At 36.9% G+C, this 25820-nt stretch overlaps 1 protein-coding gene across 6 annotated transcripts in view; it reads right to left on the reverse strand.

Annotated features, from left to right (window-relative positions):
- Positions 1-25820, reverse strand: part of SNX4 (sorting nexin 4) — a 56391-nt gene that overhangs the window by 23247 nt on the left and 7324 nt on the right. For all 6 annotated transcript variants that reach the window (XM_069556316.1, XM_069556346.1, XM_069556329.1 and 3 more), the window contains 5 exons: positions 18323-18444; positions 12504-12639; positions 12277-12426; positions 11764-11811; positions 3532-3587 (listed from right to left, as the gene is read on the reverse strand). In XM_069556316.1, coding sequence (XP_069412417.1) covers positions 3532-3587; positions 11764-11811; positions 12277-12426; positions 12504-12639; positions 18323-18444 — 512 coding nt within the window. The remainder of the gene's footprint in view (positions 1-3531; positions 3588-11763; positions 11812-12276; positions 12427-12503; positions 12640-18322; positions 18445-25820) is intronic.

Raw genomic sequence — 25820 nt, forward strand, 5'->3', positions numbered from 1 at the left:
ATTTTTTTCTTGAAAAGCAGTCAAAAACTGAAAGACAAAACAGCAGTTCCTGAGAATAATGAAACTGATTCTATTTAACCATACGCTGGCCTTAAACATTTACACACTGATACAAACTCAGAAAGTTCTAAAATTAAATAACCATTTTCTTCAGATATTTTTAAAGCCAAGAAAAGATGTCATACTTTATAATTTACATCGTGGAACTGAGATAGAGATAAAATTTGTTGGTATGAAAAGTTACTTGGGAAAAAAAGAAAACAGGAGAAAATTTATGATGCTAAAAAAATCTTTTGGTACAAACATAAACTCATGATCTCTAACCCTAATCTTCATGCTGCTCAGTAATCTTTGTTTCTATAATCTAATATCTGCCATTCTCCGTAACAACCTGAAACTTTAAATACCACTGTTCTTCTAGCAATATAACAGCTTACTTCACCCTCCTCAAAAACTTATTTCCTTGACATCATTGTTAATTTCTAATGATTTTTCCTTTTACTCTCAGGTCACTCCTAAAGTCTCCTTTGCAGGACTGACTTCCTTCACCCATCTCTTATAAAGCCAACTTTAGTGTGCAAACCACTGCTAAAATATTTGCCAGAAATACAACTGAGGGCCTGTAAGTAAAAGAGGGCATGAGTAATCACCATAACTGTACACAGAGGCCCTAGTGGGACTCAGGAATCTGAATTTATAACAAACTCACTCACAGGATTCAGATGCTGGTAATCCTCAGATTATACTTTGGAAAACACCCTTCAAGCACTGGTTTCTTTAGAGTTCAGCCCTAGGTCCTCGCCATATTACAACCAATCATTCGGTCTACATACTTTATGTGTGCGCATACGTGCCAAGTCACTTCAGTCGTGTCTGACTCTTTGCAACTCTATGGACTGTAGCCCACCAGGCTCCTCTGTCCATGGGATTCTCCAGGCAAGAATACTGGAGTGGGTTGCCATGCCCTCCTCCAGGGGATCTTCCTGACCCAGGGATCGAACCTGGGTCTCCTGCATTGGTAGGCGGGTTTTTTACCACTAGCACCACGTGGGAAGCCCGTACTCTATGTGATTTATTCACAAAGCTTCACGATTATGATCTACATGCTGCTTAACTCCAGATATCTATTTCCAGCCCAAAACTCACTCTTTAAATGTTGTATCTATAATGCCAACTGGCTAACAGATTAGATTAGCAGATTAGTAGCTGCTCACATATCCAAAGTTCAACTTATCTTCTCCTATCCCATCAAATCTCTCTCCTCTGTACTCCCTAGCAGTTTAAAAATGAAACCTAGGTGCCACCTGTATTTCCTTCTCCTCTCTTTCCCGCCATACATTCTATTAATCACTTAGTCTACCTCCTAAATATCAGCCAAATACTGCCACAAGAAAGTAGAAGACTCAAGGTCCTCCTCCTCACTGCTTTGAACAGTGCAAAGAAAAATAAACATGCATGAAGGAGGTATCATTTTGGTATTCCCTCTGAAACTCTTTCTGGTTTTCTAGATTTTAAGAAAGAACAGAAAGAAAGTATTTTAGTGATATAAACTATTTTAGTAATAGTTTGAATAGTAATTAATGTACTGGGCCAGCTAGACCTAGAACAGAGATTCTACATATTAAAAATCTGTTACAACAATGGCTGATATAGATAATTCTCTAATCTAAAATTTAAGGCAAACAAATTATATTACTAATTATATACTTTAACAAGTTTTTTAACAGGAGCAAAAAACTGCCCTGGTTATATTACTGGCCATATCACATTTAAAATTCTATAATATGGATATTAAATAAAATTTAGCAGTCTAGAAAAGATGGTAGGTCAGAAAAGGGAAGACAAACATACAATTGACAATACATTTTTTATTACATTAAAAAACATTTAACTAACAGCAACATTAAAATATTAATTTAAACTGTCTCATCTACATGCTCCTCTAACTAATGTACATTCACCAATGTCATAAACTCTACTGCTTACATTTTCCAAAGCTTTTTCTGGAGGGTGACATAATTTTAGTTCTTAATCTAGACAACACCTCTTATATATTATGGATGTCGTAACCTTTATTAAAACCTCAGTGGAATCTTAAATGCATACTGTAAAGCAAAAGTCTATCTGAAAATGCTCCATACTATGATACAACATTCTGGAAAAGGTGAAACTATGGAATCAGTATAAAGATCAGTGGTTGCTAGGGTTATGGGGAGGAAGAGATAAAAAGGGAGAGCAAAGAGGCTTTTTAAGCACAGTGAAAATACTTTTCATGATACTATAATGATACATACATGTCACTGTACGTGTGTCAAAACCCATACAATATATAACACCAAGGGTGAACCCTGATGTAAACTATGCACTTTGACAGGCATCATGATGATTCAATGCAGGCTGATCAATCATTAACAAATGTATCATGCTGGAAAGGGGTAACAGGCGTGGCTGTGTGTATCCAGGAACAGCTTTGCAGGTGTAGGGGCAGAGGGGATACGGGAGGTTCTGTATGATGTTTCACTTAGTTTTTCTGGGAACCCAAAACTACTCTAAGAAACAAAGTCTATTAAAAAAGTGAAAACCTCAATGGTTACCATCACAATTCCCTAATTACCAAACTTTAAAATATTAATATTTACATCTTATATTCAGAAGTTATATTAAAAAGTAGAGGCATCACGTTAATATGTTATAGTTTATGAAAATCAGCATAACAGGCTGTCAGACTATGCAAACTTGGCCCCTGTCTGCTAAGAATGTACACTATGCAGAAGTTAAGGCTTGAAGGCCTGACTAGAGAAACTGTAACAGACCTCGTAGACTTGGTCACCAAGTATGGAAAAACTCCGTCTACCTAAGCACATTTCTAACCGGAAAGTACAGCTGAACTAAGCTTCAGGCAAAGGTCCATATGACGAAGAGCCTGAATTATCTGCCAAATTCCAAGAATGAGCAAAACCAAATCTTAAGTACCTAGATTCCACCCTCCGGAAAGTTATTTCTGAATACACAGTTTCCTTTAATACAGAAACGCTCTCACAAACTCCAAACTAACATTAACGAAATCAGGTAATTGTCATATAGATATAGCTCCATGACATTATATACTAGTATGCATTTACTGATCAAGTCTTCTTGGCATTCAAAGTAGATAGTTTATTATTAAAATAGATACTATATTATCTTGAGTTCTGCACATATCTGACAAGCAAAGTCTAATAAGAAAACCTATTTTATACGAAAATAAAATTACTTTCCTCATTTTTCTGATACCTTCAATAACACTTAATAAATCCTTCCAGGAAAAAGTAGTGGTTTAATTTTCTAAAACTTCAGTTACTTACAACCTTAATCCCAATAAAATCATCAAATTTCAAAATCAGTTTTAGACTGTAAAAGGATCTCACTAATGTGAATTACTATTTAAAATATTTAGCAAATAAAGTGCATACATTCAGAAATGAAAAATTAAATAGATTGATAGGCACCATTCAAAACAACACTGTAACTGTTATTAAAACAAAACCTTACTTGTCTGGGTTTTTCACTCTGAATGTTGCATTAAGCGCTTTTAACCTGGAGTCTGCCTGGAAAAAATAATTTATTCACTTAATACAATTATATTTCAGGGTATAAATCCAAACAGTTTTATTTTCCCCTTAGAATTAAGCTATTCAGGTATAGTTTTCTTCATATTATTTGTGTCAAACACATTAAACATACCCCCCAAAACAACTAGTAGTTATTTTTTAAACACTGCAAAAATAATATTATAAATTAAACTGAATACATGACATTCAATGATACCAAAGTAAAACAACTGTAAATACCAACAGGGAGCAAGCATACAGCTCTGCATTATTATAACTCAGAATAGGTTGTGTCAAAAAGTAGTTTACTTTTTCTCTAAATCAAGAAAAACAATGATCTGTATATATAAACTAAATAAAATTACTGCTTTGAAGCCTGGGCCTTACTGAGGGTCATTCTCAGAAGGCCATCCTCAATGTACATAAACCAAATGTACAATGGTTTTTCTCATTTTCATGATCAGTATTTTAGAAAAGAAAGAAATATGGAAATGCCTGTACTAAGTTAAAACAAGCCGCTGCTGCTGCTAAGTCTCTTCAGTCGTGTCCGACTCTGTGCGACCCCATAGATGGCAGCCCACCAGGCTCTGCCGTCCCTGGGATTCTCCAGGCAAGACCACTGGAGTGGGTTGCCACTGCCTTCTCCGAAAACAAACTAGATGACATCATATTAATTACTTTCTAGTTGACAGAAAACATTACAACACAACTTTTAAACAATCTTTACTTATTTCTAGATATTCTGACATAACTATTTAACTTCCTTTAGTTATTTCTGCTGCTGCTTAGTTGCTAAGTGGTGTCTAAGTCTATGCAACCCTGTGGACTACAGCCAGCCAGGCATCCTCTGTCCATGGGATTTCCCAGGCAAGAATACTGGAGTGGGTTGCCATTTCCTTCTCCAGGGGATTTTCCTGACCCAGGGATAGAGCTCACATCTCCTGTGTTGGCAGGCAGATTCTTTACCTGGGAAACCTCTTCACTTCTACCTTATTTCAAAGGAGAGACAGAGGGATCAATACTAAATAAAAATTTCACTGTATAAACTTATACTTAATATATCCAAATTTATCCTCTTTGTCTATGTCCTCATTTAAAATATATACATAAATGTATTTTTTCCCCGACCAAGGCACAAAAACCACAAAAGGTGTAGCTCAATCGGTTAACAATTTATAACATGATTTGGTTTTGAAAATACCAACCATCCTGAACATTTTATATCATTCCAACTTACAAACCCTAATTACAAATACTCCCCAAATAATAAAACAAACAAACCAGAACAACTAAGGCTTCCTAGATTACACAGCTTAAAAAAAAAAAAAAACTGCAATAATATACTACTCCACAAATCCAGCATCCTAAAACTTTATTTATTTATTATTTTTTTTTAATTTTTTTTTTAGACTCCGTGTTGTTTATTACTGTCCAAATGCATGAAGTTCTGATGAAATACAATCATATGGGACAGATAAAAGCAGGCCATGAGAGCACAGAGCTGTTTTAGGGCCAAATGGCAGACCACTCAGCAGTTCACATCTTAGGAATTCAAAATGCTTAGAAATTGATAAGGTGGTTTCTGAAAAAGAAAGAGAAACAGAAGGAAAAAAAGATGAAAAGGAGGGAGGGAGGGAGGAGACAGAAACCACTGAGGAAATTGTTAGCTCACGAGAAAGCCTGACTTAGAAAGAAGTGACAAACACATTTAAAAAAAGTGCATAAACTGTGCAGATTAATGCAATAGTAAACAGCAGAATACATAGGCCTCATAATACTTCTGTAATGGCGTATATATAATGTCTCTAGCACTTTTGGAAAATAGGCAGACGCTAATTAAAGATCATTCTAGATAAAAATACACATTTCTTTAAAGGGACAATGGGGGTGAGGGGAGGGGGATCTGGTCTCAGGGCACATCCCTGCAGATGAACAAAGATGAAACTATGGGGTTTTTTTTGTAATTCTAGTGAATATGGCAGTAAAAATTTGTTGTAAGGATGTTGTTGGCTGGTTTTAAGAGGGTTATTTTCAAATATAACCTTATAGCTGCATTTGTAAAAAAAAAAAATCTTTGTGAAAAGTTAAATTTTATTAACCCTGAAAAATGTCTCTACTGACATCTCTTTCTAAGATAAACTAAGAGTAGCAAGAGTTGTGAATGGGTGAGGGGTTTATGCTTTAAAGCAAATGTGAACCCTCTCTGGGTTCCTCTCACACAAAGGGATACAGACTCTTAAATACAATAAACTTCCTTAAAAATCTGCTACCTAACAACTGTTTACATCATAGAAAAATAGCATTTTTTTGGTAAAAAGAAATATAGTCACTTTGTTAAAATGGTCTATTTTACCAGCAATTATTTCTCATATAAAGAACTTCTAGACATCCATACAGGAAATAAAAATAGATAATACTGAGTGCAAAGCAGACAATGGCATGTTTGCAAAAGATCAGAGCGTCTCATTGCCGATAAATAATACTCTTGTCCATCATGGTACAAGGTTTCATCTTTTGGAAACTTACAAGCTACCGCTTTCATTTGCTGATGGCATCCTGAAACTTTAGATCAAAAGCAATTCAAAGAGCTATCAAGAATATCTAAAGTTTAAGTTGTCACTGAATTCAGGGGATTCTCTTATTTCTAGAATGGGGTATATTTTAGGAATTTCCCTGGCAGTCCAGGAGTTAGGACTCCACACTTCAAATGCAGGGGGCACAGGCTGGATCCCTGGTCAAGAAATGAGGATCCCACATGCCATGTGGCATGGACCCCCCCACCAAAAAAAAAAGTTTTTAATAAATAAATGGATACTTTACCAATTCTTGAAATTTCTTACATCTGAAGGGCAAAGGAGCTAATGCATGTGAAAGTCCTTTCAATTACAGCATATATGAATTTAAGGCATATATGACTCCCTTGTGTTCTTTAAGTGATTTCAAATTACCAATGTGTTAATGATTTTATAGGCACAAGCAAATGAGATTCTTTAAGTAAGGATGAAATTAGATAAAACCCATAAGTAAAAAAAAAGAAAATTTTCATGTACATCTTTTTCTGAATCCCACCAATTTATTTTTTACTTTTAATATTACCAATTTACCACTATAGAAGGCATATAAAATGTAAACCATCACCATCCTAACCTTGCTTACCAAACACTGACAGGTCAGTCCATCGTAACACCCCACTCAATCTGCTCATCATATCACAAGATTCCATAAAAAGAGAAACTACCTAAAATGTCATCAAATCAGAAACTTCTCCCCAAATCTAGATCTCTAAGTGAAAGACAAAGTCACTCAGTCGTGTCTGACTCTTTGCGACCCCATGAACTACACATATACAGTCCATGGAATTCTCTAGGCCAGAATACTGGAGTGGGTAGCCTTTCCCTCCTCCAGGGGATCCTCCCAACCCAGGGATCGAACCCAGGTCTCCCACATTACAGGCGGATTCTTTACCAGCTGAGCCACAAGGGAAGCCCTACCCAAATCTGACAGGTTACCGTTCATCCATCTTATCAGATCCTCCACTAAATTTCTAAAGAAGCCCTTAAGCCACTGTTTCATACCACCCAACTTTGTCTCCTTTGCTACAGCACTGTCTGAAATCCCCTGGGTTGTTTGCTTGTTTCCCAGCTGTCCATGAAAATGTAAGAGCCACAAGGAAAAACACAATGTGAATAGGGCCCAAGAGTTGCACAATAGCCGCCATGGCACTACTTTCAACTGCATTTTCATTCCTGTAGCCCCAACACTTCCCAATGCCTGGCCCAAGAAAAACATGCAGTAAGTGTACTGGATGAATGAAAAACAAAAACAAAACCCGGACTGTCCTACAGTCCCAACTTAATACCTTCCCATATTCTTTAACCCCCACCTCCCTTTCCCTTTCCAATTCCTATTACATACTATACTTCTCTTGTTCTAGACCTTGTCTCTCCTCTATTTCATTTTCAGATTCTTATCTTCCTCCAAACCTTACCTAGTAAACCATTACCAGCTTGCCCTGTCTCTAACATTCTTCTTCCTCGACCCCTTTGGCTGACTCCACTGAAGGATTCTCATTATTCAGGTCTCAGCTCAAATGTTCTCTTCAACCATGTGACCCAGTTTGCCCAGAACAGTACTACTGGTTTACACCTGCTGTCCTAACCTAATTATTAGCAGAGCCCCTTTTTATTCTCAAAACTGTCTCCATTTGAACAATAAATTATACTGTCATATCTCAAAATAATCTCTGGGGAAAAATTTCCAGTTGTCATATTATCTCACAACGATAACTTTTCTTTTTTTATCACCTATAACTTTCAAAGTATCTTAAATAGATGTTAATTCAACTTCAACTACTTCAGTATTGGAGCTTATGAATGTTTCCAGCTTATTCACAGTTGGATCCACAGCACCTAGAAGAGTATCTGACAGTCTGTAGGTACCTGGCATCTGGAATCTCCAGATTTAGCAGAGATACTAAAGGCTCAGATCTTATCTCTGGCAGTTCCTCCTCCAAGTGACAAACAAGGTTCTAGATACTTCCTAGTCAGCCTAAATTCATTTAAGATTTGGGCATATGGATGACACTTACTTTCATGTAACTGGGTTAAAATGGTATTTCTTTAAACTAAAGTAACTAGTTAATATGTTCATTACTCTAAAGAGAAATTCTCTGCTCTCCCTTCAGTGAATTAACAGAAGTATTATATAGACATCCAAGAAAAACGAAGGAATGCCAATATATAACAGTGATGAAAAAGTCTGTTGCTCATATTTGTGTTAAATGAAGAACAAGAGTGGGGAGGTAAGGGGAGGGGAGAGAGTTCCCTAGCGGTCCAATGGTTAGAACCCTGTGCGCTCACTGTCAAGGGCCTCCGTTGAATGTTTAATCCCTGGTTGGTGAATCAAGATCCCACAAGTCATGTAGCATGGCCAAAAAAATAAATAAATAAAGCACAGACTTTTATAAAACTAAATTTCTACAATTATCCTGCTGAGTATAATACTCTAGGCTACAGTCCATGGGGTCACAGAGTCGGACACAACTGAGTGACTTCACTTTCACTTTCATAATTGACCTATAACACTATATTAGCTCCAGTCTGACTCAGAACAATCTCATTTTCAATGAAATATAGTTTCCTTTACCAACCATCTTTATATACATTAATTATATAAGTAGCTAGTGAAAAGATAAGTAATACAGGATGGTAATTAAGAAGGCCTGGACTTGAATTCAGCCTCTATCACTTATAACTATATGACTGTGGGTTAAGTTACTTTCTCAAGTTCCTGACCTGAAAAGCTGGGATAATACTGAACTAACCTCAAAAGTACTGAGGCAGCTGCCAGCAAAAAAACCATGAACACTATATCAGAGTACAGTGCTTAAGCACACAGTAAACATTTAATGTTAATGATATTCAGACAAAATGCTGCTTTTGGTTCTAAACTTTTTCTTAACAATTTTGATAATCTTTTAAAATTATTTTCCTAAAAATATTCTTATCTGTCATCTTACAACAATGTTTGCCAAGCTTTAGGCCCATGGGAGTCAGTACGTCTACAATGAACTCTAGGATTCAGTATTCTGAACAATCCCAACAAACTGAGACTCATGAAGCCAACTGACCACACTTGAAGAAACACTGAATTAAAAAAATTTTTTTACATCAAAAAACTAGTTGCATGCTAAAAAGGAGAAGAAGAAGAAGAAAAAACACTGAATTATAAGTACTCAGCCAGCAATTCAACCTTTTTTGGAAGCCTCAAAGTAACCACTATAAACAACTAATACTGAATCCACCTGTGATGCAATGAAGCCCGAGAGGCTACAAAGGTGTGTGGGGATTTGGCACCATGCCCCAGACCCCAGTACTGCAGTGTCTGACTCTCACCTCACTGTTATACTTTACCGGCAGGCTCAGCTGTCAACTCTCACTATTGTCACGGTATGCCTAACTCTAGCAGTATGCACCTTTAGACCTTTAAAACTTTCTAGGAGGCTGCAGACTAAAAACAGTCAAGTCTGTTTGGATAACTACAATAAAATGAACTGGATACCATCTGAGAGGACCGAAGTATATCTGGAAACACTGTAGTAAGTTATGCCACATCCATCTGAACATCTCAGAAGTTAGTTCTAAATCCCACCTTTTGACTGTCATCAGGTTAGTTATAACTACCAAACACACAATCTCCAAGTGAGTCTTTCTCTCTCTATATATATATATAGATATACACAGATGCACGTACATGCTTGCATGCACATACATGCACGTGTTAGTCCAAAAGGTTCCGTTGCCTTGCAAGTGTTTCCAAATTCTCCCTATACATTTTATGTCTGTTGCTACTGCTAAGTCACTTCAGTCGTGACCGACTCTGTGCGACCCCATAGACGGCAGCCCACCAGGCTCCCCGGTCCCTGGGATTCTTCAGGCAAGAACACTGGAGTGGGCTGCCATTGCCTTCTCCAATGCATGAAAGTGAAAGTGAAGTCGCTCAGTTGTGTCCGACTCTTAGCGACCTCACGGACTGCAGCCTACCAGGCTCCTCCATCCCTGGGATTTTCCAGGCAAGAGTACTGGAGTGGGATGCCATTGCTTTCTCCTACATTTTATGTCTAGTCCATTTCAATTCCTACTTTTCAAATTATTAATACTGTGTACAGAGTATTACCTTTCAAAGATTTTACAAAAGTGAAACTAGGATTTTACCATAAGGCTACCTAAATATAAAACATTATATCCAAACACTTAGGTAGCACCGACACACAAGATTCAAAGCACTCTGTAGACAGAATAGTCTAAATGGATGGGGAAATTCATGAATTTTCTCAAGGCCACCCAGTTACGCCCAAAAATTGCGCTAAGGACAAACAACTGATAACCAGTTACTAAAATAATGACTAAATCAATGAAACTTTTAAAAATTTAAAAGTTTAAAATCTTTCTATTATATAAAGAGACATCACCAAAATCAATATTTTAGTTTGTTCTTTTCTTTATTATTAGCTCCTAAGAAATCCTGGACTAGTTCTCATAAAATTCTATCAAAATATAAACAATTTTTTAAAGTTCAGAGTTATTTCAAATCATCTTTAAAATTCCATTATTCTCTTTTTGAGCACCATAGTGAGTTACAGCTAAGAAAATACTAATTTTTTCATGTTATCTGAAGTTTCAGATAACTCATAAGTTGAACCAGTAAGTTAAAATTGGTTTATGACAAAATTAGACACTTAATTACATTTTCTGTGCAGAAAAAAATGTTTTCTCCTGTCTTTTTGTGTTAAAATTAAAATACCTATATGCCAATGCATAAATCTCTAGTTCTTAAAATTACTGTAAAGACATTCTGTTCTTGCTGCCTAAACCTATTGAACTTCTGTTATTGTGATATCATATGAACTGTTTATCAATTTATATTACTTTCTCTTCTTACCTATTCTGTTTATGTAAGAGATGAAAACTTTTTAAAATCTGCAGTGTTAAATTACTTTCGGAAACCAGAGGGAGGGGAGAGCAGAGCGGAGTGAGGGTAGTCATCTTATGACTGACACGCTCTTTAATTTTTAGGTAACAGTTCCATTCCCAAACACTAATTCTAATGATCAATATGATGAGCAATCAAAAGCTAATTAAACCTGTATCACTGATACAAAATGAATCCTATGCCCACTCAAAATTGGCCACCATGTCTCAGTATACAAAATAAGCATGACTGATGGCTCCTCTTTTAGCCTACTAAGATAGGAAAACCCAAGTTCAACCCTTTACAAGTGTCTTTTCTATCTAATAGAGTAAGCAATTACGCAGGCACCACTGAGAGTGACAGTGATAAGGACAGAGGGAAGAAAAAACCATAAGAAGCATAATATGACTATACCTGTGGGAAAAATCTATAGCTTATACCTAAATTATTGCTTCAAAATGTTCTTTCCCAAGAGAATTAAATTTATACATAAATATGCCCATTATAGTCTCACTATTAACAAAAATTACACCGATCAAAAATAAACTGCATTGTTTCTTTAAAAACTTTACCAGTGTTATTAGATGTAAAGCCTATTTCCAACATTCACTCATTCAATAAATAGCAAGTACCCATTAAGGCATGGCACTATGCTAGAAAGTGTAAACAGACATGACAAATTATTTCATACAATTACCCTTACCTTCAGCTGAAATCCAGTTTCATTTACAGTCTCTTTCCAGTTGCCTTCCTAAATATTAAAGATAACTTTAGATATCACTGTAAAATAGCCCATAAGTAATATCCCAAATAAAATACCCATCGTTCTGTTCTTCTTTCATGGGAGATGGGAGAGAGGGGTTAAAAAAGAATTGTTTTCACTGCAAAATTACACATACAATCCAGATTCCAAAAGATTACCAGAGACAACCCCAAAATTTTATAGATCCAGGATTCAAAAAACTAAAGACTAACTTTGATACCATTTAAGTGATACCAAAAAGTACCATCTTTAGTATCTTTAAGTATAAAAATGTTAGCCAAAAGGATGATATAATACTTTGGAAATTCAAAACAAAACAAACCGTGAAAATACATATAAATTAACAAAGGGTGGCTCCAAGAGAATCCTTAAGAAGAAGCAGTCCACAATTTAAAATTTTTAAAATCCCAAGTCAAATGAAATTTTTTAAAAGACTAAATAAAAGAAAAATACCTGTGTTAAAAACAAATAGAAGATTTTGTCTCTACAAAGGATGGGATGTGAAGCGACTCTCAAGAGGAAATTTTCTAAACCAATTCGTCGTCTTTCCACAAAATCCGGGTCCATGTTGTCAGCAGAGAGTTTATGCCAAACGAATTCTGCCTAGATAAACAAAACAATCATGAAGAATAGTCTCAATGCTAACGACTTCTAAAGGACACCACCATTTCACTCCTTACCCTTTTTTCTGGTAGAGGTGGCACAACAATATGTGGATAGTAAACTAAAAGGTAGTTTCTCAACAACTCAAATTCACTATACCGCCTCCACAGTGAGTCTGTTAGGACACTCTGACCATCACTATGTTCAACTGACCTGAAAAAGACAGAATAAGATTTCTAGTGTTTTTTAAAAAATACAAATGCATGCATACAACCTCCTTTAAAACTGATAACTCCATTTACTGAATGCTTATGAACCAGGAGGGCTATGAACCAGGCACTGAGAACTTTTCATGTATTATTTAATCCCTACAACAAACCTGGTGAAGCAGGGATTACTGTCCCCATTTCACAGATGAGGAAGCAGTGGCACAGTATATGCTTTTCCTTCAATCACAAAGATTTGTGGGTAGAGCACTCAGATCTGTCTGATTTCCAAGCCCTCACTCCTAACCACTTTACTTCATTATAGAAAACCTATTTGAACTTGAGAGAAATAGTCATATTAGGAATATTCTTCTCAACAAAAGCCTCAATGTAAAATAATTCAGTTAACATAACGGCTGGCTTTACAATATAGTGAAAGTCTGGCTTCACCAGACTTCAATGAAACCAGTGTTTCATTAAAGAAAAAAGTATTTTTAATTGCCACAATGAAAGAACAACTGCCACCACGAGAGAACAACATTCATGCCAAACACCATGACACCAAGAACCCCTCAATTTAACATCATCAACGAACCAGATGCATCCAAGCACCAGAAAAGATCCACAAAAGTAAAATGTCAATTAACTCTGAAAGAGTGGCAAGAAGGGAAGTAACGAATCAGTTTTAGTCTTGTATTTAATATAAAGAGCTGCAGGCAATGCCATGAGTCACCCATATAGAAGTTCAAATTGGGGGAAAGCTGGGTAAAATCATAAAAAGACTATTTGAAATTATTTTGACTATGTATGATTTCTGCTAGCATAATGACTATTAGAAAACATCAGTCTTATAAACATTATCTGAACCTTCTCATTTCCTAGTTGAAAATAACTTACAAATCCTCCAAGAAACATACATATAACCAAAATGTGCATTTGTACATGTACAGTATAAAGGCAGAGAGGCTAAATCAGTCTCAGAATAAAGTCTGGAGAAAATGTGTACACCATGCCACGCTCAACACAAGATGTTCAATGTTTTTATTATTTACATATTAAGTTTGCTACATTAATTCACTGTATATTAATAACAAGGAAAACATAATATGAAATTCAAAATATACAAATGGCTTTAATGGCAAGATAGAGGATTATTAAATGATAATTCATTTTAGAGTTGACCTAACCATTAGCTGACTAAAACTTTTCTAATTCAGATTTTCAACTTCAGCTAAAAAAAACATATCTTGGGTTAATATCAAGATTCAAATTATTCAAAATCATTACCAACAAAGCCCAAATCTTGCTAAAAAGTAGGTAATATAGCCTATAGGCAGTACATCTAAAGGCTGTTAGAAGAGCTGCTACAACTTGTTTTCGCTTTGTTTTATTTCAAAGGCCACAAAAAGAAGTTAGCGGAAGTCACCTAAAAGCACAGAGAAGACTTTTGTTGAACCACAAAACTACCCCATTTTTCCAATCATTTAACAAATATTTAATAACACATAAGAGATATAAGCATCTGAATGCAGAGTTCCAAAGAACAGCAAGAAGAGATAAGAAAGGCTTCCTCAGCGATCAATGCAAAGAAATAGAGGAAAAGAACAGAATGGGAAAGACTAGAGATCTCTTCAAGAAAATCAGACATACCAAGGAAACATTTCATGCCAAGACGGGCTTGATAAAGGACAGAAATGGTATGGACCTAACAGAAGCAGAAGATATTAAGAACAGGTAGCAAGAATACACAGAAGAACTGTACAAAAAAGATCTTCATAACCAAGATAATCATGATGGTATGATCACTCACCTAGAGCAGACATCCTGGAATGTGAAGTCAAGTGGGCCTTAGAAAGCATCACTTCAAACAAAGCTAGTGGAGGTGATGGGAATTCCAGTTGAGCTATTTCAAATCCTGAAAGATGATGCTGTGAAAGTGCTGCACTCAATATGTCAGCAAATTTGGGAAACTCAGCAGTGGCCACAGGACTAGAAAATGTCAGTTTTCATTCCAATCCCAAAGAAAGGCAATGCCAAAGAATGCTCAAACTACCACACAGTTGCACTCATCTTACACGCTAGTAATACTCAAAATTCTCCAAGCCAGGCTTCAGCAATACGTGAACCGTGAACTCCCAGATGTTCAAGCTGGTTTTAGAAAAGGCAGAGGAACCAGAGATCAAATTGTCAACATCTGCTGGATCATGGAAAAAGCAAGAGAGTTCCAGAAAAACATCTATTTCTGCTTTATTGACTATGCCAAAGCCTTTGACTGTGTGGATCACAATCAACTGTGGAAAATTCTGAAAGAGATGGGAATGCCAGACCACCTGACCTGCCTCTTGAGAAACCTATATGCAGGTAAGGAAGCAACAGTTCGAACTGGACATGGAACAACAGACTGGTTCCAAATAGGGAAAGGAGTATGTCAAGGCTGTATACTGTCACCCTGCTTATTTAACTTGTATGCAGAGTACATCATGAGAAACGCTGGGCTGGAAGAAGCACAAGCTGGAATCAAGATTTCCAGGAGAAATATCAATCACCTCAGATATGCAGATGACACCACCCTTATGGCAGAAAGTAAAGAGGAACTAAAAAAACTCTTGATGAAACTGAAAGAGAGTGAAAAAGTTGGCTTAAAGCTCAACATTCAGAAAACGAAGATCATGACATCTGGTCCCATCACTTCATGGGAAATAGATGGGGAAACAGTTGCAACAGTGTCAGGCTTTATTTTCTTGGGCTCCAAAATCACTGTAGATGGTGACTGCAGTCACGAAATTAAAAGACGCTACTCCTTGCAAGGAAAGTTATGACCGGTTAACCTAGACCAACCAACCTTTGTTGGTTACTTTGTCAACAAAGGTCCGTCTAGTCAAGGCTATGGTTTTTCCTGTGGTCATCTAAGGATGTGAGAGTTGGACTGTGAAAAAAGCTGAGCACCGAAGAATTGATGCTTTTGAACTGTCGTGTTGGAGAAGACTCTTGAGAGTCTCTTGGACTGCAAGGAGATCCAACCAGTCCATTCTGAACACCTTCAGCCCTGGGTGTTCTTTGGAAGGAATGATGCTAAAGCTGAAACTCCAATACTTTGGCCACCTCATGCAAAGAGTTGACTCATTGGAAAAGACTCTGATGCTGGGAGGGATTGGGGGCAGGAGGAGAAGGGGACGACTGAGAATGAGATGGCTGGATGGCATCACCAACTCGATAGACGTGAGTCTGAGTGAACTCCAGGAGTTAGTGATGGACAGGGAGGCCTGGCATGCTGCGATTCATGGGGTCACAAAGAGCTGGACACAACTGAGCGACTGAACTGAACTGAAGTGGTTTCACATGCAATATTTAAATAAAATTTAACTGTTTAAACCATTTAATTTGACAAAGTATTAGGATCTTTAGCCCTACTTTACAAATTAGAAGAATTAAGTAAAAACACCATATAGCTTCCCAGGACAAAGAGGCATTCTTACCTATTAATACTTATAATATTCTTACCTGTTTTAAAAGGGTTCACACTTTATGAACAGGAAAACATAAAAATCTCTGGAAAAACTAAAATCAATGACCTTAGCCTTATTAATCCTTAATCTATTAAACTGTAACACAACAGGCAACTGCTAAACTGACTTTCTTCTTGTGTCCAGAGAAGAGATGAGCTATGTGATAAAGTTGAACTTTTAGTCAATGTCAAGGCTCAACAATATTCATAGTGTCCAAGATACTCTGCCTAACACTGAATTACAGCAAGAATTCTACATGACCAAAATAATAAATTCCAGGGTTCTGTGGTTGCTGAAGGTCAGTTATAGTACTGACAAAATAATCTATTTATAAACAGTATTTCTCAAAGTGGACGTGTATATGACATGGGATAGGCAAGAATTTAAGACAGGGAAAACACAAGTCATAAAGAAAAAAGATAAATTTGACTATCTTAAGATGTAAAGCTTTTGTATTTGAAAGATAAAACTATAGTCCATGGCTCATTTGCTTCAAAAACACTTGGAACTTAAGCTAAAAATGTATTAATTCCTGGACTCCACTCAAAATTCAGTAGCTTAACAAATTTTCCAAGTGATTCCTATATATTTTAAAGTTTAAGAATCACTGTTTTAAAATAAATGAAATGTAAGTGTGAAAGTCAACTCAATATCCTTTTGTGTACCACATTATTTACTGATGATCCACTTATATATTTATCCAGAGGCTAGCTATATTACTCATGTATGGTCGCTTCTAACTCCAACCTTTGAATTATAATTTTCTATTCATTTCAAAGTCAAGAGTAAACAACTATAATAAATAAAGAGTAAACAGCCATAAATTATTCCAGATTATTGAAATCAAGAGGTTCTTCTAGCAGTAAAGCTAATCAACAGCTAATTTCATTGTTCAACTGGATGAAGAAACAGGCATATACTAAAAATATCCTTTTTAGCTTTAAATTTAAGAATTTACTTAAAAAGCTAGAGCCAATACAAATTTCTGAAGTATGATATTTTAAAATAGCTAACTTAAAAAAAAAAAACCTCTCATGGGACCATACTTTTTTTAAATTAACTTAAAAATCTCTGATACATATGCATGTATGTACACGGGCAGGATACTTTCCTGACCCACCAGGCAAGTCCCTCTACTTTTCTATAAAAATATGGACTATACTTTTTTGTTAATTTTTTTACATTTTGGCCACACTGCACAGCATGTGGGATCTGATTTCCCCAACCAGGGATCAAACCCGCACAGCTTGCAATGGAAGCGTGGGTCTCAATGGCCTACCAGGGAAGCCCCCCATTTGTTTTAACTGAAAGCATTTCTTCTCAGTTCACAGAAAGAAAAGCACTTGTTGGTACAGTCTTTATATAAACTATTTATAATAAGCAAAATTCCCAGGTGGTACAGCGGTAAACAATCCACCTGCCAATGCAGGAGACGCAAGAGATGTGGGTTCGATCCCTAGGTCAGGAAGTGGCCAGGAAGAGGCCCTGGGAAAGGAAATGGCAACCCACTCCAGTATTCTTGCCTGGGAATCCCATGGACAGAGAAGCCTGGTAGGTCACAAAGAGTCAGACGTGACCGCACACACACACACACATCCTTTGCTTTTCATTCATTTATCTTTTTCCTTATGAAGTAAAAGACTTTCCTGATGAGTTTTTAAAATGAGTAACTTTATCTGTGGCTGTGCTGAGTCCTCCCTGCTGTGTGGGCTTTCTCTAGTTGTGGTGCACGGCGGCTTCTCTTGCTGCGGAGCACAGGCTCTAGGGGCCGGGCTTCAGTAGTTGTGGCACGTGGGCTCAGAAGTCATGGCTCCCGAACTCTCGAGCACAGACTCGGTAGTTGTGGCACATGAGCTTAGTTACTCTGAGGCACGTGGGATCTTCCCAAACCAGGGACGAACCCATGTCTCCCGCATGGGCAGGTCAGTGATGTGGATGGGATCTGGATGTTACCTGACACTGAAGCAAGCATCAAGTAACATCCAGTAACCTTCGTTCTCCCTCCAAAACAAATACATTCAAATGTAGCTACTAAGAGTCCCAGAGTAAAAGAAAATCTAGTCACTGTTAAAAAGTAAAGAAACTAAAACACAATGACCTGTAAATGATTCCATTATACAACAGAATTTGTATCAACAGCTACCAAAGCCCTTTCTAACCTCAGACATAATTCTCATCACTCACCTTGTTTCAATGAGGTAAGCAGTATACGTTTCCTGCATGTTCATGGCATTTCTTCCAGTTCGCTTTTCTGCTTCTGAAACACTGATTTCTATCTTCTTCAATGAAAAATTATTTTCTGTCATCTGAATAGAAACAGAACAACAAAAAACTTTTTAAATGATACTGAAAAAAAAACCCAGCTATTATAATCAAATCCATTATTAGTACGTATCTCAGGTTACTTTTTTTATATCTCTTGCATTACTAGTGGTTGCTAAACAACATCAGCAAATGATGTCCCTCTTTTTATCAGTATGTAGCACATTAAATTTTTCCAGAAGCTATTCTAGCAAGTGCCATAGATTTAATTATTAAAATGTAGGCATGATTATAGGAGAAAAAATTAAAATAAAAAGTATACATAGCACTTAAATGACCAAGAATAAATCTATATAGAAATACATAAGGAAAAATTTAAAAACACTGTTTACAAAGACGAATGATCCTCAATACTGACATCATTTTACCAGTCAAATCAAATATAAAATGATATATGACAAAAGGTGAGATTTTCAGCTTTAAAAATTAAAGCTGAATTTTAAATGTTTTAAAAAAGAAGCTTAATTTTTAAAAAGAAGGAGCCATCACATATTTGATCATAAATTTGCCTAAACTTTTTGGCAGTGGTTAACAGGCTCCACTGTGAGATAGCAGGTTTTTCTTTTTTATAAATATTGCTTTTATTGATTTATTCATTTTTTATTGAAGTATAGTTGATTTACAATGCTGTCTCAGTTCCTAGTATACAGCAAAGATATTCTTTAATATATATTCTTTTTCATATTATTTGTGATTATAGTTTATTACAGGATAATGAATAGAGTTCCCTGTACTATACACAGGACCCTGTCTATCTGAAACAGCAGGTTTTAAGAACAGGGAACTTCTTTCTTTTCTTGCTAGATCATCCCCAGGTCTGTACCAAACAACATCACTTGGTAGTTTACAGGTTCTTTGTGCCACTGAAGAAAGAAAGTGAAAGTGAAGTTGCTCAGTCCTGTCCAACTCTTTGCGACCCCATGGTCTGTAGCCTACCACGCTCCTCCATCCACGGGATTTTCCATGCAAGAGTACTGGAGTGGGTTGCCATTTCCTTCTCCAGAGGATCTTCCCAACCCAGGGATCAAACCTGGGTCTCCGGCATTGTAGGCAGACGCTTTACCATCTGAGCCACCAGGGAAGTCTTGCCACTGAAGAGGGGTCTTGAATACACCCAAACTAGCTCCAAGTTTTAACAATAAAGACACAGTGAGGCCACGTGATAACTGCTGTGCTTTTCTTTTTGTTCCCTTGCTTTTTTTTCCTCCCTGAACTTTCAAAGTTCACAGGTGGGTTTTAATTAAAAAGCACTGTATTGCATTACAGTTGGGGCTGGTTTGTGAAGAAGAGATATAAGTAAAAAGATGGATATACCAGCAAGTTAAAAGAAAAAGCGGTATGCAATAAAAATCCATGATGATACTTTACACAGGAATTAAATCTGTGTGCTATGAAGACAGAATAAGCTATGTGACAATACACAAAATTAAATCAGCGATGAATCAAGATGACATGCTTAGAAAGTACCCCCAAAACGCTGAAGAATAATGGAAGAGGTAAAAATGCTAAAAGAAAATAAAGGATAGAGAACTAAAAATGAACCCAAAACAAAACTACTCTGTTGCCAAACAAGACAATTTTATAAACTGCAAGTTTTATGTTCATGTATTAAAAGAGAAAATAAGATAGAGAAAAATCATTCAACTAAAAGAAAGCTCCAGAAATTACATAAGCATAAACCACTCAACATCAGGATTATGACCCCTCACTGAGATTATACATATAAAAAATTTTGGCCCACAGCCAAGCACTGATTTATCACCATGTACGTCACTGAAAAATTCTCTCAATTCTAGAATCAAAAACTGATAAATTATTTCCAACCAAAAAGATAGTGCACATGAATCATAAATTTACCCCATTACGCCATCCAAACAATTACACAGAAGGGAAAAATAAAAGTATACAATCAACTATCATAAAAACTAAAGACTGGCACACAAAAATACCAGCAGGGATTGGCAGATGGTATAAAATTGCTAACACTGTCATATTAAAGTACAAACAGTGCCAAGAATAGCATAACTCACGTTGAAAGGACACATTCAAAAGATTTAGAAATGGATAAACTTGATGACTGGAAGATGAGACTAGGAGTGTGTTTTAAAGAGAGAGAGAATATTTTATGTATTTACTTTTAAATTGAAGTACAGTTGATTTACAATGTTGTATTGGTGAAACACAATGCTTTAGATGAATTAAAAGTAGACTTCTCATCAGAGTAAAGAACATCATTAAAGAATGATGCTACACTTGTATCCTATACTTATATTCAAAGAATAACATCCCAAATGTAGATGCCTGATAGGTGAATCACTACTTCCTACCTGACTTAAGACCAAATAAATATAAAAGATGGACATATTTAAAAGGCTGATGAAATTTTTTATTTCCAAGTCAATGAGCAAAAATCAATCTGTGTGTGTGTGTGCCAAGTCACTTCAGTCATGCCCAATTCTGTGAACCTATGGACTACAGCCCCCCAGGCTCCACTGTCCATGGGATATTCCAGGCAAGAACACTGCAGTGGGTTGTCATTCCTTTCTCCAATGAACTTCCCAACCCAGAGATCAAACCTAGGTCTCCTGCATCGCAGGCAGATTCTTTACCATCTAAGCCACCAGGCAAGCCCCCAAATCAATCTACTATAAGTTTTAAAATACTGCAAGGACTTCCCTGGAGGTTCAGTGGATAAGAATCCATCTGCCAATGCAGAGGACACAGGTTCAATCCTTGGTCCGAGAAGATTCTACGTGCTGCGGGGCAACTAGGCCTGTGTGCCACAGCTACGGAGCCCGCGCTATAGAGCCCTCAAACTGCAACTACCGAAACCCATGTGCCCTCGAGCCTGTGCTCTGCAACAAGAGAAGCCACGGCAATGAGAAGCCTGAAAACCACAAGAAGGGAACAGCACCCCCTTGTCACAACTAGAAGAAAGTCCATGACCGCAATGAAAATCCAGTGCAGCCACAAATGAACAAATGATGGTGCAAACAGTGAAACAGTAAAAGCAAGCATAAGACAGGTAACAGTGATAAAAAGAATGATAAGAAACTATTAATTCAGTAACTGAATGATTACTGAGTATCTACAGTGCCAGTCATTAGGAGTGGGAAGATAACTGAAACAAAGTGCTTGAGTTCAGCGGTTCAAAGTGCAGAGTTCAGTGGTTGAGTTTGCTTGAGGAATTCTCACCATCCAGAAAAGTGAAAATGATGAAAGATGATTTTTTAAAAAAGGAAAATGAAGAACCAATGCTTAAATAATAGTTCTTAAAAAAGAAATCAGAAGAAACAGAACAGAAATAATAATCACCAGTATAATAAAAAAGAAACCAAGAAAAACTCTTTCTGGATTGAAAAATATTTCCACAGCTCCAAATTGAAAGGCATGTGGTCCATGTATAATGAATTAGAAAATTAAACATCTTCAGCATAAAGGAAAAAAATGCTAAAAAATTAAGGCAGGAAAACAAAAAGCACAATCACTACCAAAGAATAAAGACCAGATTTCCCCTAGATTTCACAATAATATAAAGTCCAAATGACAAAAGAGCATCATGGATATAGAATGCTTGAAATATTATAAAAATACTAACACACTGTTCCTTTAAAGATAACTTTATCCAGAAGGGATTTTTGTGTTGTTGTTGTTGTTTGTAGAAATTGATGCTCTGTTCCTACAATTTATATGGAAATACAAAGGACCTAGAATAGCCAAAATAGTTTTGAAAAATAACAAGTTGCAGGATCTATACTATCTCGTTTCAAAATTTATTAAAAAGCTAAACTAATAAGGACAGTGGGGGCACTGGCAGGATAGACATAGACATCAATGGATCAATGGAACAGAATTGAGAATCTAGAAATAAACCCTTACATTTAAGGTCAAGTGATTTTAATAAACACACCAAGGCAATTTGACAGGGAGAGTCTTTTCAACATATAGTGCAGAGGCAACTGAGTAGCCACAGACCAAGGAAAAAACCCTAAAACTAGACCCTTTACTCACATTGTACACAGAAATTAACTCAAAACAGTTTACATTCTCAGATGTAAACTCGAAACCTGGGGAATTCCCTGGCAATCCAGTGGTTAGGATTCATATACTTTCACCACCAAGGACCCAGGTTCCATCCCTGGTCAGAGAACTAAGATCCCATAAGCCATCTGGGGTAATTTCAAAAAAAAAGACAAAAAAAAAACAACAAAACATGATCCTGGGATAAGCAAAGCGTTCTTAGATAAGCACAATCTATAAAAGGAAAACAAAAACCTGATCTCCTAGTCTTCATCACAATTAAAAACTATTGCTAAACTTTCAAAGGTATCATTAAGAGAAAGTAAAAAGCCATGGCCCAGGGGAAGTATCTGCAAATCTCATTATTTGATTCAAAAAAAAAATCCAGAATAACTGAACAACATGTGCCTATGTGCTCAGTCGTGTCCGACTCTGCCGGGAGCCAGTGTGAGGAATCCCGCCCGTGACAAGGTCATGAGGAAGGAAGCTGACATACGCAAGGCGTGCTCAGACTTCAGGGACCCCTCTGGAAATTCCTAAGCATGTACCCCAACAAAAATCTGCCGGTTTTTGTGCTCTGCTTTTCCACTCTTCTGACATTTTCTGGAAAAAGTCAATTCAGGGCTTTAGTCTTCTGCATTTGAAAGAGTGTTTCAATCCAAAAACCCCTGATGGCTTTCTAGCCTGCCTGCAGGACTCGTACAACTGCGCGTGTGATTGTTTGAGGCCCCCTGACCGCAGGAGGCACAGGAAGCTTAAAACATCCTAGGAATGTAGGGGCTTCCGAGGAGTCAGTCATTAGAATAGGATTGATTAAAAGTTTCATTTGTTGAGTCAATGCTTGCTGCTAAATTTTCATATCCTTTATTTTTAGATATAGTTGGTATATAGAAAAACAAGTAGTAGACCTTGTATTAGCAACATTAAATCTTTGAGTTAAGTACCTTCTTTGTTATAACCCACTGCACCTTTGTTCTATAGAGATATAACTTTAGCGCTTTAAGGAGATGTAGATTAAAGAAAAACACTTCAGGGGAAACAAAATTAACATTCATTAAGGAAGAGAGCCAAAAAGTGTTAACAAGCCTCTCGGCCAGAAGATACTGTAAATCACCAGAGACCTTTTGTATACAAAATGATGTATAGAAAGAGTCTGGGCTGCGAACGCTACATAATTTTGTGTTACCCATTGATCTCCATATTTTATCAAAAGTATAAAAGGCCTTCTGAACAATAAAGGATGGGACCAGCTTCTCGGACCAGTTTCTCGAACTAGTCTCTCGGCCTGGTTTCTTGGGAATCTGGCTCCCCCCATGTCTCTCTCTCTCTCTTCTTCTCTCCCTTTCCCTCTCTCTGCTCTTTACTTTAATTTCAGGCTGAATCTCCACCTGGGGCGCGGAGGCTCGCCAGGTCTACTTACTTGCCCTGGCTGTTAAGACCCGTGCGAAAGGGAGCTTAAGGCGAGGCACCCCTAGATATTCAAGCGGGCGCCAGTGGCCCAACGTAGATGGTGCAAATTCCTTGTCTGGAATTTTACTGGTCTTCCGCGTAAACCAAGCTATTCAGCCCTCTTCCTCCACTTAATCTTCCTACTACACCATAGTTTCTTAATCTAATCTTATATTAATAAATTAACAAGTCTTTCCAAGCCAACGTCGTCCACCCTTCGAATTCCCTGGATCCACCGGGGCTGGACCCCGGCACGACTCTGTGACCCCATGGACTACAGTCCACCAGGCTCCTCTGTAGATGGAATCTTCCAGGCAAGATGACTGGATCTTCCCAACCCAGGGATAGAACCTGCGTCTCCTGCACTGGCAGGCAGATTCTTTACCGCTAAGCCACGTGGGAAGCACCTTAAACCACCCAATTTTAATAAGTAAAAGACCTGAATAGAATTTCACCAAAAAAGATATGCAAATAGAAATAAGCACATGAAAAGATGTTCAACACCATCAGTCATTTAAAAAATGCAAATTAAAACTACTTCATATCCACTAGAATGGTTATAATCAGAAAGACAGACACTGCCAAGTACTGGCAGGGATGTGGAGAAAAGTGAGCCTCATAATTGCTCTTGGTAATGTTAAATGGTACAGACACTCAGGAAAACAGTGGCAGTTTCTTATAACAAAAAGATAAAACTTACCATATAACCCAGCAATTATACTGCTACAAATTTAACTCAAGAGAAATGTAAACATACATCCACACAAAGACTTGAACGTGAATGAATACTCATCACAGCAACAATATTCATAATATGAAAGCTGAAAATAACCCCAACTTGCATCAAATGGTGAATAAACAAAAAGTGATACATCCATACAACTGAATGCTATTCAGTAATTTTAAAAAAAATCAGAAAAGTTCAAAAACTGGGTTGTAGTGATGGTAGTGCAATTCTGCAAATCTGAGACCCCCATGGATTGTAGTTGGCCAGGCTCCTTTGTCCATGCAATTCTCCAGGCAAGAATACTAGAGTGGTTGCCATTTCCTTCTCCAGAGGATCTTCCTGACCCAGGGATCAAACCCAGGTCTTCTGCAATACAGGAAGATTCTTTACATCTGAGGTACCAGTGAAGCTCTTACTACAAATTACTGAATTTATATACATACAGAGGGAATTTTATGATATATAAATCATATCTTAATAAAGTTTAAAAAATAAAACCCACAAGTCCATAATGAAACAGACAAGTAAATAGAGATTTTGATGAGGAACAAAGTATTTTTCTAGTTTCAAAGTATGTCTTCACAAAATGAGATAAGATCTGTAGTTACCAGAGGCAGGGGATGGGGAAAAAAGAAACTGGATGAAAGAATTAAAAGGTACAAAGTTATAAAGAGTACTAGGGATATAATGTACAACATGATAAATTAACACTGATGTATGTTATTTACGAGAATTGCTAAGAAAGTAAACCTTAAGCATTCTCGTCACAAGAAAAAAATGTATTTTTTCTATTTCTTAATATTGTATCTATATGAGATGATGGACGTTCATTTCATGATGAATGTAAGTCCAATCACTATACTGTATGCCTTAAACACATATAGTTGTGTATGCCAATTAGACCTCAATAAAACAGAAAGGAAAAAAAAAGTGTATCCCCAAAACGTTAATCACAAAGAGGAAAAGAGAAACTTTATACTGGAGAAGACTAGCAGAGAAAGTGATCAAACCTGAATCATGTGCAAACTGGTAAGAAGCAATTAGAGGAACACAGCATCACGTTAGTGGCAATTTCTGCCAAAGAAGCATAACCTGAATTTAACCACTAGAAAACATCAGGCAAACCCAAAGTGAAGGGCATTCTACAAAAATAACTGGTTGCTA

This window comes from Ovis canadensis, chromosome 1 (assembly GCF_042477335.2).
Source record: "Ovis canadensis isolate MfBH-ARS-UI-01 breed Bighorn chromosome 1, ARS-UI_OviCan_v2, whole genome shotgun sequence".
NCBI lineage: Eukaryota > Metazoa > Chordata > Mammalia > Artiodactyla > Bovidae > Ovis > Ovis canadensis.